Source organism: Ascaphus truei, chromosome 4 (genome assembly GCF_040206685.1).
Source record: "Ascaphus truei isolate aAscTru1 chromosome 4, aAscTru1.hap1, whole genome shotgun sequence".
In the NCBI taxonomy this organism is placed as follows: Eukaryota; Metazoa; Chordata; class Amphibia; order Anura; family Ascaphidae; genus Ascaphus; species Ascaphus truei.
This window is the reverse complement of record NC_134486.1, coordinates 6566264-6580439: the sequence shown is the minus strand read 5'-3', so window position 1 is coordinate 6580439 and position 14176 is coordinate 6566264. Positions and strand designations below refer to the sequence as shown.

Sequence of the window (14176 nt, the reverse complement as noted above, 5' to 3'; positions counted from 1 at the left end):
GAATTCCTGCAGCCCATCGAGAATCAGATTCATGCAAGAAACATCTTAAGATTCCTCAAGCTTCACAAGATTTCGTAAGATTCCAGGATTCCAAGCGCCATTACCATGGTGGCAGAACGAAGCAAGCAGCTCCGTCAGAGTACACAGCGGTTGTGACTGGCGCCACTGACCGGACAGTTCCAAGCCATTTCGTGAGTAACTCCCGCTCCTGGGAAATTACTCCTAAAGACTTTATTTTTCAACATTTAGGGCCTCATGCAGTAAGCGTCGATTATGTGAAATCGGCAATCTTACCGATTAGTCATGTTATTGGCGTTTTTTCCTCTCCGTATGCAGTAAGTGCCGAATACATTCAAAATCAACCCGAAAACAAATCCGCCCACTCTCACGATGATTAGCCGATCACACACAGGTGTATCGGCGTGCGTGGCGGGGTGCTGATAGGTTGCCCAATCACAAATCTTGCTGAATCAGGCGAAACAAGCATGTTTTGGATTGCGCGCCATATTTAAAGGCAACGTGTACTGCTATTCATTCTCTGTGTTGTTGGGAGTGAGAGAGAGAGAGACGCACAGAGCTGGCTGTTTGAACATTTGCATATTGACTGAGAGACTTGTTGTGTATTGGGTGAGCTTTGTCCATTGTTGTTTTGTTTACATCTTTGTCTTGTTTTATATGTGGAAGTGTTTCGTGTGATTGGCTGTACATTTCTTGTCTGTTTTTTGTGAGTGCTGGAAGTATGCCCGCAAAGCGTGGGAAGTGTGATGCTGGTGGGAGTGGGAGTGCTACTCGTGGGAGTACGCGTCGGAGTGAACGTACTGTTCAGGGGAGTGATGTTGCTGAGAGTGAGAGTGGTGTTGCAGGGAGTGGGAGTGCTGGTGCTGCGAGTGGTGTTGCTGGGAGTGGGAGTGCTGTTGCTGGGAGTGGGAGTGCTGTTGCTGGGAGTGGGAGTGCTGTTGCTGGGAGTGGGAGTGCTGGTGCTGGGAGTGGGAGTGCTGTTGCTGGGAGTGGGAGTGCTGGTGCTAGGAGTGGGAGTGCTGGTGCTGGGAGTGCTGCTGGTGGCGCAGTTGCTGATGGGGTGGATGGTGGTGGCGTGCTTGCTGGTGGGCAGCTTTTGGAGGCTCTTCCATTGGAAGAAGGAGAGTCCAGTCAGCACCAGCCAAGCTCTGACCCTAAACCTGCTCGGAAGAAACGTGTGGAGAAGCCACGTAATCCTCGCTTCAATGACCAGGAAAATACAGCTCTTGTCACTGGCATTCTGGAGCACTATGACAGTATATATGGACATTTACTAGGTAAGTGTACATTTACATTTATTATTCAAATACATGTGATCCTAGGTCATCTGAGTTTTGTTCATATGCAAATATGGCTTCACAATATCTTTCTATGTTAATTAGTCTGGAAACACAGCTTTTTATCATGCCTTACAAGGACAACTAAACACAGGCGGTCAATTTGCCATAACTGCATACAATATGAATGCAACCTTGCTTACATGTATAGGTTTAGTAGTGAATGCTCATGTGCTTCACATATTACACATAAAACAGCATGTTTGCTATCTCTTGGAACAGCTAGCAGTGTAGGAAACTGGTGCTTATATTATTATTCATTTACCTCATATATTTTATATGTTTTTCAAGGGCGGACAAGTTCAGCAAGCAGAAAAGAAATGTGGGACACAATAGTCATTGGTGTCAATGCGTGTGGGAATCATGTGAGGGACAAGCGGAATTGTCACAAGAGATTTGATGATATTAGGTCCAAATTGAAAAAGAAAATACAACACCAACGCGTGCATGCTACTGGCACTGGAGGTGGGCCCACACCACAACGTCTCATATTAAGTCCATTGGAGGAGCTGCTTCGGGCAAAATTACTTCCCGTCGTCGTGGAAGACTTACCTGGTGACCGTGATATAGGAATTTACCCCTCACAATTTCCACCAGGTGAGAAATATTACTGTACTAGGCGTGTCGTTGCTTACAGTTATTTTGCATAGTTACACTGCTTTTTATACTGTCTTCACAATATAAGCATACCTGCATCTATATATGTATATGTCTGATTCTGTATACATATATATCTCAAAATAGACATATATGTTGTAGTCCTACTAAAAGCAGTAACTAATATAGCACGTGCCATTGCGTGCTCATTTACATGTGAATTCCCAAAATGCATTGCTGCAGTGGAAGCAATTGATGGTGGGCGAAGATGGGGAACAACAGGGTAGTACACATGTGTAACACATGTTAATGAGAAATTATTACTAGCTACAGGTACAGAACAGAAATATGTAGAATATTATTGTGTATTTTATTTATTTTACTCCGACAAACATGACATTACTGCCTATTTTAAGCATGCATCAAATATATTGCATGCAACGGCCTACAAACATCACTTGCACTAACACATCTATAGTTGTTAATGAAAAGGTCCATTTTTGATTTAAGTCATATACAGACAGCATAATGAGGCACACGTATCATATTTTATGTCATTGTTTTCATAACTTAAAAACTGCACACGACTATTTAGCTAATCTACCATTGTGTTAAAGCAGCTGCAATTAATATCTCATCACAGCATACACTTCAACAGAGGGGGTGGGGTTCAGCACACACACTAATTACAGCCTCATTTTAGGGGCAACTTAGTTCACACCATTTTCACCTGTTTCAAGTAATTGAAAGGTGTGGCTGATTAGGCTTTTTGGGGAAGGGAAAACCGTTCTTACAACCTCACTAGCACAACTGAAGTTAATCACACTCATTTGAAAGCTTCACTTTAGCTACTAAATGCCCCAACAACTCATTACTTATCAAACCGTACGTCACACATTAGTTCACTCATATCTATAGTTGAACTACTATCAACGACACATTATCACACACTGCATGTGTTGTCTTGTTTAGTCACAGCCACATTCATGTGTGCCACATCTTATATTAATGTACCACACATATCCTCTACCAAAAACAACACTTTTTGCAATATGACCACCTTCATGATAACCATTGTGAATGGTCATCTCATGATAGTTATGTACATTATGATACTGATATCACTACACAACATATGATTTTTATGTAAAAATTTAATGTATTTTTCCTCATGCATTACTGCAGAACCATAGTATGTTGTATGTTAGGGAACTCAAAACTTCTAAGTACACAGGCATGTACATTGTTATTACAACTATTTATGTTCACTTTCACACACACATTTTGGGTTAAGGAAATGATGCTGTTGGATACTCATAAATACAGAACATACAATAACTGTTTGTTCAATATTTACACATGTAAATGTAAAACTTATGTTATTGTTATATATAGTTGCCCCTGAAGGACATGTGTCACCTGAGACTGAACAAGTGTCTTCACCTGGGTCAGCCAGCTCAACACACCTAGAAGGTGAGTGTATCAGTTGGTGGCCATATAATATGTGCTCTTCTATATGTTATGTTGTCATGTTCATTATTTGTTTTGCACATCTTCTTTAAATAGGATTACTTAGTGTCAGTGAAAATGAAGTGTAAGGCAACTTGTATTGTGTTAGTGATGTTAACTATCATGTAGGAGTTTTGAGTTTACAGCAAGTTTTCATTCACTCATATTTCATACTGAGTCCAAACATTATTCTTAAGTCAAGGTAGTTTTTAATGTGAGGTTATAAAACGTATGGAAACATGTTAGTTGTTACTTATGACACAGTACAATTACATAGTAACACAGCAGAGATTAACATGACATTTAATAATTTGTACATTTATTTGTAGAACATGATGAAGAGGATTATGATGATGATGATGATGACGCCACCGCCATACACACACAAATAGAAGCAAGTGACCATGAAGACGTTCCAATTGAAACTGTTTTACCGGCAAATCGTCCAGCAAATACGACATACGATGCAATTGTAGCTTCTGAGGGAAAAATTGTGGAAGCAGAAAATCGTCGCCATTCTGACTTCATGACAGTGCTGGAAAGGATGATTGCACTGCAGGAAGAAACAGTTTCACAATTGGCACATCTCCACAGAGTCTTCATTGAAGTGCCTAAACAGTTGCAAAAAATCAACACCTCATTCGAAGCATTAGTTGTTCAGCAAACACAAGCTAATTACTGGAGAATGACTAATGTACCACAATTCAACACCTCCCAGCCAGGATCTGTTCATGCAGGTCAGTTTTCACCACATTCATCTGATATTCATTCACCAGGCCCAAATGTTACCGGTCAAGTAGCAGACATTGCTGTGCAGGTTCCTGATGACATCCTACCGCTGCCATCTGTACAAATTCAGCAGCAGACACCTACAAAGGAGCCCACAAAAACAAAACACAAGCAGTTACTACTGACCAGTTTTTGGTCAAAAACAACAAAAGACACACATGAAACAGACCAACCATCACTTGTGCAGTGTCTACCAACTTGCTCACAGTCACTACCCAAAAGCCCTGTAGGTGAGTCACTGGCCAAAAGCCCTGTAGGTGAATCGCTGCCCAAAAGCCCTGTAGGTGAATCACTGCCCAAAAGCCCTGTAGGTGAATCACTGCCCAAAAGCCCTGTAGGTGAATCACTGCCCAAAAGCCCTGTAGGTGAGTCACTGGCCACAAGCCCCGTAGGTGAACAGTCACTGCCCAAAAGCCCTGTAGGTGAGTCACTGGCCACAAGCCCTGCCCGTGAAGTGCCAGAGGCCAGTCAAAGTGGCTCTGTTGTGCCTAAAGTTGGTGGCAAAAGAAAAAGGAAAATTCAAGAGACAACAAGCAGGCCTGTTACTCGCTCGCAAAAGGAACAAAAAAAATAAATGTTATAATTCAGAAAATATGTCTTTGGCCTTGTTTTGTTGACTTCAGATTATCGAATTACTATTGTATGTATGCTGAAGACTGTGTTGTTTCCAAACTTTCAAGTATGTTCTTGTACACGTGAAGTTTTGGAAATGTGAACACTCCTAATTAATGAATAGTGTTATAAATATTTATGTTTTAATCGTCTGTTCAGTAATGGTCCACCAGGAGCCAGTTGCTAAGTTTAGAGAAGCTGCCATTGACTTAGCAGCAAAACATTGCATTTGGGTGTGTTAATTGATGTAATCATTGCATGTGCATATTATTTTCATGCAATTATAAAAGCACCTATTTAACTGCAAACATCTTTCTTGTACGTGTACAGCAGGATTTTGTGTTAAATATTACTTACCTTTGCTGGCCATTGTAATATTGTCCTTTAATCATTTATGTGTTCTTGTTTCAAGAACATCTCTGAATTGATACTAATATATATGTAGTATGTATTGATATATGCACACACACACACACAGACACACACTGTGTGTGTGTGTGTGTGTGTGTGTATATATATAGTGCTATCTAAACTGGTATAGATGTATTTACAAAAAACATACACTTCATGCTTCCTTGTGAAAACACAGTATTTTTATAATACAGGCCTAATGTTTGACAACTATACTAAGTGTGAGCCTCTAACACTATTGGGCGCAAACAAATGTTTATTACTTAATTCACTCATGTTTATCACCATTTAAATAGGTTTCATACAAGGCCTACTTACTGCCATCAATATGTTGTGTGTACTCCAGCAATATTTAAAAAAAAAAAAAAAATATTACTTTTTATATATATATATAATATATATATATATAAAAAAAAAAAAAATAATAATATTTTTTTATATATAATATATATATATATATATATACATATACACATACACATACACATACACATACACACAATATACATATAGTACAATATACACTTTATATATATATTTATTTATGAGATAGATATATTTATATATATATATAGATACACACGTATTTAAACTCATGCAGACAGGGACTTAACCAGACTTTCAAATACACACAGAAATGTATGTGGGAAAAAAACATTTCATTTTGCAGGTGTGTGTATTTACTGATATGGCTGTCTAAGCACTATTTTCACACAGTGGTCTTTGTTATTTTGCAAGAAAACTCAATGTTACTGAATGAAAAGTGTACTAATGTTTTCAAAAACGAGATAAAAAAAGGATACATGTTTGTCCCACATGCGGCTATCACTAACCACAAATGTTCAAGCAATTATAACTAGAAATCCACTTGGCGTTTGAAATAAGGAGTTACAGTTTATACTTTTGTTGACCTTGAAAAGGAAACACAGCAATTTGTTAGCCACTGAGCAGTTTCATTTTGATGAGCAAAGAACAGATACCTGCACACATCTTTTGTGCTACTCTGCAATGGCTGATGAATTGGTGACAATTATGAATCCGAATTTAGGTTATAAATACATGATTTCAGAAGCTATTTTATCAACTTGCGGACATCAAGCAAGCACACGCCAAATCTATGATTTGATTCGAGCAAAATATCCTTATTACCAAAACCGTCGGCATGCGCGCAATTTTAATTCATCAATAAGATTCACTTTATCAACAAATGACTTTTTTGAACGTGTGCAGGATAAGCTAGAACACAACTATGGTTTCTGGAAGATTGCCAAAGAAAAACATTTCACCGTGAAAGAAGGCACATATATTGTGGTTAAAGGCATATTTATTCCTAATGCCAATAGCAATGGATCCGCTACTACTGTTCCGTGTGAATCGATAGCTGCTGCAATATCTGCACCCTCCATTCCTGAAACCCACATTGTACATGAACATAACTACTATGATTCTGTACCAAGCCTTTCAGCTGAAAATGCATTGGAATGGGTACCCGAAGAAATGAACATACCTCCCGACCAATTGTTTGAAGAAAGCAGTGGCGATTCCTATGAGCGCTTCATGGAGGAGATGTGTTTCATACTGGATTCAGCGTTTGGGTCAAGCGTGGATGAAAATGCCTTGCATTTCAGGAGTGACAAGTTGCAGGCAGACGAAGAGTTAATTCTAGAAGAATGGTAAATATAACAATCGTTATGCGTTGACTCTGCGTTTACATTTTTTTTTTTTGTCTAACCACCATTTTCCCTTTCAATGCGTGGATACAGCGTAACATAGCAGACTGCATAACATGTAGCGATCACAAACAAATTGTTTCCGAATACAATATAGTAGAACCTGAAAGAGTAGTACACATTGCTGACGGAATAAATATACGTACTTTCCTATCACTTTAAACATATTAGCAAAATTTTACCATAACTCTAACACATACCTGTTTTGTTATCATGCTACATCTACAACATTTAAAAGCGGGTCCACCACGTATGACGTGGGACCCTTGTCATGGCCCAAGGCGTCCTTAAAAAGGATTACGGATGTAAGTCCCGCCCCCAAGCGACGTGCGCGCCTCAAAGCCTATTGGCTGTCATGTTTTGTTATAGTAACGGTAACTGCAGTGTGTCATACAGTGGGGGCGTACACTGGGCGTTAGCCGAATGTTAATTGAGTGGGAGGAGTGTTAGCGTGCGTTTCACGCTGGTTTAACATGACGTCACACGTATTGCATTTGCGCATTGTGTTATCGGCCGTCCTTTCTGTCCAAACACGTCTGTTTAAAAAGAATACAGATGTACTCGTTTAGAACGAATGTAGTTTCGTATTCATTGTATTTGAAATAAAGATTGTATGTTTAATCATATTTTCAACCTGTATTGAACGCACAACGTACGCTTTGTTTTGCGCATGCGCAAACAGTTAGTGCAGCCAAGCCTGAAGTGCGTGCGCACACTAAGATGTGCGCGCACATTTTTCAGTATACAGGCAACGTTCACATCATATACATAGTTATGCCTGCTACAAATTTAAGGAAACATTACATACTGATGTACACTTGTACTTCTAAAATATAAGTGAGTGACGTGTGTATGTACACAATCATATAGAGCTGTGTAACGCGTTGTCACGGATACATATATAGTAAGGTGCCATCTTTGACCATCATGTGTTTGCTGTATTTCAGAGATGTCGGGGAAGATACAATCGGATCAATGTATGATTTCAGAAGAGTCTACCTTTATATGAGATGATTGTGAGGAGGAGCCACCGACTACTATACTACATATGGAACTAATTTTATATTGCTTGCAGCGCTTATTAACAAACAATTAAAAATGTGATACACTTATGCCTATATTGCATAAGCACTTAATTAACATAATGATGTTGCAAAATAGTGCCTCATGAATTTTTATTGAGTGTTCTTTAATGACTACTATCATTTTATGGCATGGTGTGTTTTATATATAACAACCATTCCCACTCTGCTAACACATTTGTGTATTCTATTGTGTAATGGAACGTATGACTGTCGAAACTATGTAACAATAATAATAAGAATAATAAGAATAATTATAATATGAGCATGTTCATGTATAGCGCTGCTAGTTGTACACAGCGCTTTACAGACACATTTTTCAGGCTCAGGTCCCTGGCCCGTGGAACTTACAATTTATTTTTGGCCGCCTGAGGCACAGGGAGTTAAAGTGATTTGGCCAAGATCACAAGGAGCCGACACCGGGAATTGAACCAGACTCCCCTGCTTCAAACTCTCAGTGCCAGTGTGTGTCTTTACTCACTGAGCCACTCCTTCTCCCAATGTAAAGGACACTTACAACCAACTAGCCCTTTATTGTTAAAAATCTCTTGTTACATGGGTATGTTGATAAAATGGTTTGGGACTGTAGCAATTAATGTTATTGGCCAGATGTTGTGGTCCCCTACAATGCATGATGTTCTGAATATGACATCAACATCATGTAATGAAGTACGTTTCTGTGTATATTTCATTAACCTAACTAACTATAGTTTACTGTGTTTATTAAACTTTCTAAAAATACATCGTATAGTCAATATGATGATATAAGCTACCATAATAAAGCTGGTGTTATCATTTGTCGGTGTTATACATGGATCCTACACAAATTGATTCAGACACAAACAGTTGTCTTAAAAAGTGTGTCTATGCTAATGTGCACGTGATTGACGTTACAATTGTGAGAATACTTGATAATTATCATCATGATAATGATGAAGTGACGTGAATTATATAGCAAAAATATTACCAAATTTGTCATATAGGTAAATTAGAAATGCTAAATGACAGTAACATTTGCAACAAAATAGTGTTTTCTGTTCACAGTTTTACACTTGGTACATGTAGGACACATCCACACACGTGTGACTTATACATACACATGTCACAAATTTAAATTCATGTTGACTATTAATTCCTAGCATTAAAAAACACCTACATTGCTAAATATAAGATGTAGTACGCATTGTTGTGATTACAGGCATTCATGCATGGAGTGTTATGATCAGTCAATTTCATCCGTGATGAATGAGCTCCCGTAAGTAAACAAATAAGTACAGTTATCCCCTTTTCTCCAAACACCTCTATATTACATGAATGGAATTTATAAGGAAACATACATAAAATGTGATAAAATGTGAGTAATCATTTTCTAATACAATGCACATGAAAGCTCAAGAGTAGCTAAATGCATATACATGATACAGAAAGTACATGTATGTTACATTTGTCTTTAAAACAATATGTTGTGTTTTTACTTCAAATAATTATAGGAAGATTGAGGTAGGCACATCTTATGAGAGATGTCAGCAAATATACATACCATGATCAGTCATACTGGAGATATACCTATAATGCAAAGGAACAATATATAAATTGCAAACATTGACATGCCATCTTCAGTACCGTAAACAACACAGCAAAGTGTGTATTTGGTGTTAAATGTGCAACACCATGTATATTTAATCACATTCAAAATGTAAATGAGCCTGGTGTACACATCATATGGATGTACATGTTACACTGCACCAATAACATTGTATGTAAGCATACTAGAAGCATGAATGAGTATGGGCATAATATGTGTATTGTCTTAGCATAAGGAACAACACAATGCTAAAATATTAGTGCTTTGTTACCCCAGTTGTATTCACATACACACAACTAAAGTACAATTGAAGAGGGATTATATAACCTGTGCAACAATAACATACCGGTGCCACATCCCTTTGTGCACACAGCAGAGAAAAGAAAGGTGTGCAACCCATATTCATCTGTGTCCTAACAGAAGGTTATATAAAAAAACATTATTGTTAAGATAACATAATGTAAGTATAAAAGTAGAACTTGGAACATATATGTTTTTACTTACAAGAAAAAAATGAATTGATGAGATTCTGGCGTGTCTGGCCACCACTGGCTGTTTGTTCATTTTCAGCAGCTACATGGGTGGGATGCTCGTCTACCAAAGGCTCAGCTAGGTCTGATTGTACATTGTGCCTGAGTGCAACATTGTGCAAAATGCAACAGGCAAGGATAATATCAGAGACTTTTTGAGGCTTGTATAGAAGAGCCCCACCAGTTCTGTCCAGACACCTAAATCTGGTCTTGAGTAGGCCAAATGTCCTCTCTATAACAGATCTTGTAGATATATGGGCTGCATTGTACCTCGCCTCTGCTTCAGTTTGAGGGTTTAGCACCGGAGTCAAGAGCCACGGCCTAATTCCGTATCCTGAGTCACCTATAATGAATGGAGCACACATAAGCTGACATTAGTGATCAAATTGTACAATGCCAACATTCCTAAATAAAAATGTGTTTTGTGTTATAACATGTAAATGTGTACTCACCCAGCAGCCAACCATGTTCAAAATGTCCCTCTTCGAACGCATGGAAGACTGAAGAGTTCCTCAGGATAGAGGAATCGTGACTGGAACCAGGGAATTTGGGTACCACATGCATTATCCTCATCGTCGCATCACATACCACCTGTACATTGAGTGAATGGTAGTGCTTCCGATTGCGGTACACATGCTCACTCTAACTAGGTGCAATCAAAGCAACATGTGTGCAATCGATTGCACCCAGCACACATGGTATCCCTGCTATATTATAAAAGCCAGTCCTGACTTCCAGCCACTCTGTCGCCTCTGTAGGAAAATGAATATAATTCCTAGCGCGTCTATTGAGTGCATAGAGAAACTGGGTCAAGGCCCGCGAGAATGTAGATTGCGAGACCCCGCCCACTATGCCCACAGTTGTCTGGTATGACGCGGAAGCAAGATAATGTAATGAGCACAGCATTTTAACAAGCCCAGGGACTGCACGACCTCTGGCTGTGAAAAAATCTAAATCTCCCCTTTACTCCTGATAAAGAGCTAAGATTGCTGCTGAACTCAAACGATAGCGACTTACAATCTCCTCCTCACTCATCCCATCTAACAGGGTTCTCTCCCTGTACAGACGCGGACGAGGCACAACTTGTCTCCTCTGTCTTCTCCTCTGATCTCCTGTCCCTCTCCCTGTCCCTCGGCCTGTCCCTCTCCCTGTCCCTGTCGTATCCGCGTCACTGTCCCTGTCACTGTCCCTCGGTGTGTCCCTCCCTTGCCCTATATGATTGTCTTCATCATCAAGCATGTCATAGAAAAGAATGTTCCTCCGTCTCCTAAACAATCTCAACATTTTGAAATGAGTAGCTGTGAATGAGCAGGTAATGGGCGTCCTTTAAATAGGTATGTGATGATGTCAGGTGACATAGTAAAATGCAAGGTTTTACATTAACATAATAAAGTACTTGTGTGGCAAGCTGTGTGCAGTTGTTGTGTGTATTCTGCAGGGAATGATGATATTTGCCAATGATGTGACGTGATGCTTTGTACAAACATTGCTTGCAAATAAATAGTTGCATGTGCAATGCATGTAAAACTTGTGAACGCAAGAGTCAGTCATGTAATGAGACAAAAAGGCTGAGATTGATGTGGGAAAAGTTTTGTGTAACATGTGTAATTAGCCATGTTATTGTGACATGTTGCCAACAATGAATAGTCGTGTGCATATGCATGCATTTCTGTAATGAGGATAGTTGCTATAGAATGAGTTTACAAGGTGTCCCAATGATGAATTACTGTACATGTGCGTATAAGTTAGGTTGAAGTGCTTGTAATGCAACGGTTATAATGTAAATATGCAATGTGATTGCGCGTCCAATAAGTGACGTCATGAAAATAGGGAGGACCAAACCTAGATGTAAACATGAGAATTTAGATGTACATGAAGGTTTAAAGATGCGTGACACATTACAAGCATTGTGTAATGTAAAGGAACATGAATATACGGTGTATGTGTGACATGTGTGACATGTGTAACATCATGTAAACAATTGTCGATCAATTCAGTAAAATGTGTGCTATGATGTGAGGTTCTCCTTTAAGAGTTGAGTATAGTATTTTCCCTTGCCACATCATCACATGATGAGTAATGTGACCCGCAAATGCTGAAAACATGTAAAAGTATAATGTTATGCAAATAATACACGTCAGCCGTGACACAATGCAGGGAATGCCCCCCACACTGTAATGCAAATGACGTTTGTATTGTGAGCAATGAAACGTAAACAGTACTATACTGTTATACGTCCCCGCTCCATTGACTCCATTGATGTACAGAAGATTTTTTTTTTCTAAGTGCCGTTCCGGCAGCCTTAGCGATCGTTCTCCCGTCCAAACTGCCAACTTTAGTTGGCGGGAGAAATCGGCCATAACATCTCAATTTCGTAGTGCCGATCAGCCCCGATAAGCTGATTTTTTTTGTTGAATCCAGCCGATTTAAAAAAGTGGCGATCAGTGGCGAAAACAGGCTTATCGGCAGCCGACTGGCCATAACAAAATAATCGGCTCCGAAACCTGGCGAAATCAAGCACTTATCGGCGCTTACTGAATCTCAAACCCAATTTTGGCTATAAAATGGTGATAATTCCCTTATCAACGCTTACTGCATGAGGCCCTTAGTTCTGGAAACAAATTATTTTGTTTGCCCCCATCTGTTTGCCCCCATTCCAGTAAGTGTATTTTGACTGTAATTGTGAAACATTGTGTGTACTGTCGCGGCCCCTATTATTCTCCAACATCACCGCATTTTTCCAGGATTTTTTTTTCGAATGCCACACACTTCACCGCGTTCATGCCGCATTCATACCGCATTCATGTTGCATTCACAGCCGCGGTTGATGTGCGGTTGATGCGCAGTTGATGTGTTTATTGAGAATGGTTCGGATTTAATTGGTTGCTATTCTTCGCGTGACTGAAGGAAGAGGTTACAATAATGTATCAATTTAGGCTTTTCACAATAAAGAAAGACAAGCACCAGTTTCTGGTTATTGTCCAGAGAGTCCCGCCATGAGTGTACAAGTACAGCCCGTGTTCCAAAAACACGACAGAAGTTACGCTTATTTAATATGGGCTGCGATTAATGCAACAGATGATAAGATGGCAACAGTTGTTCAAATTTATCAGTATTTTAGCAAAAACTTTGACTTTTACAAATTATTGCCAGATCCTCATGTGTGGAAGCGTGCAAAAAGGAAAAATTTATGTAGCGATCCATGTTTTTTTCGTATTGATCCCGAATTTATTTGAGGATATTGGTGTGTATCACCGGGTTTTTCCCGTATCTATGACCATGCAGACGGCAAAAGGCGAAAGGTCGTGTTAAAACCAAGTAAGAAACGTCAGTCGCTGGCAAGCAATGCTAGGGTTAGGGAGTGATCACAGAACCACACCAATTGAAACAAAATAATGAGTGAATAAATGGTAATCCAAAAAGAGGGTGCAAACTGTGAACTGATTAGTGAATCAGAAAAGGGGGGAAGGAAAACACAAAATGGATGTGTCTCCTAAAAGAATCCACTATACTGCACTCCTACTTGATTTAAAATTTTACTTTTAATATATTTACATAAAACATATGTTACCAAAACGTCGTGTATTGTGCATTAAGAATAAATTAAATAATCAATACCTAGCGTCCGTGTCAGTGAATGTACGTTGAAATAGTCTCAAACAACAAATTGTAGTAGATACTATGCGCATGTGAACAGGAGACGCCCCCGGAGAAAATTATTGGTGGGACTGACTGGGAACTTCTTTAGGAGACTGACCATTACAGTAAAACTTTTATTTTTGTTTTTCCTCAGAAAAGAAAACTTTGTCATCTCATGCGGAAAACGGAAATGGAGGGATTTCAATGGATAATATCGCTTTGTGTAACATTGCCTGCACATTGCTGAATTGGATTTAAAAAACCACGTACCGGAGTCTACAGTTTAGTGGCCATTGTTATTGATCAGGATAAAATACCTGAAACAGTATGCTGATGT

At 39.2% G+C, this 14176-nt stretch overlaps 2 protein-coding genes across 2 annotated transcripts in view; both read left to right on the top strand.

Moving 5' to 3' along the window:
- Window positions 1-14176, top strand: part of LOC142492542 (uncharacterized) — a 177004-nt gene that overhangs the window by 42628 nt on the left and 120200 nt on the right. The gene's annotated exons all lie outside the window — the stretch shown is intronic.
- LOC142491845 (uncharacterized) lies at window positions 1574-4824 on the top strand. Its single transcript, XM_075594662.1, has 3 exons — window positions 1574-1952; window positions 3348-3425; window positions 3791-4824. The coding sequence occupies exons 1-3, from the start codon at window positions 1676-1678 to the stop codon at window positions 4822-4824; spliced, it is 1389 nt and encodes a 462-aa protein (XP_075450777.1). The 5' UTR covers window positions 1574-1675.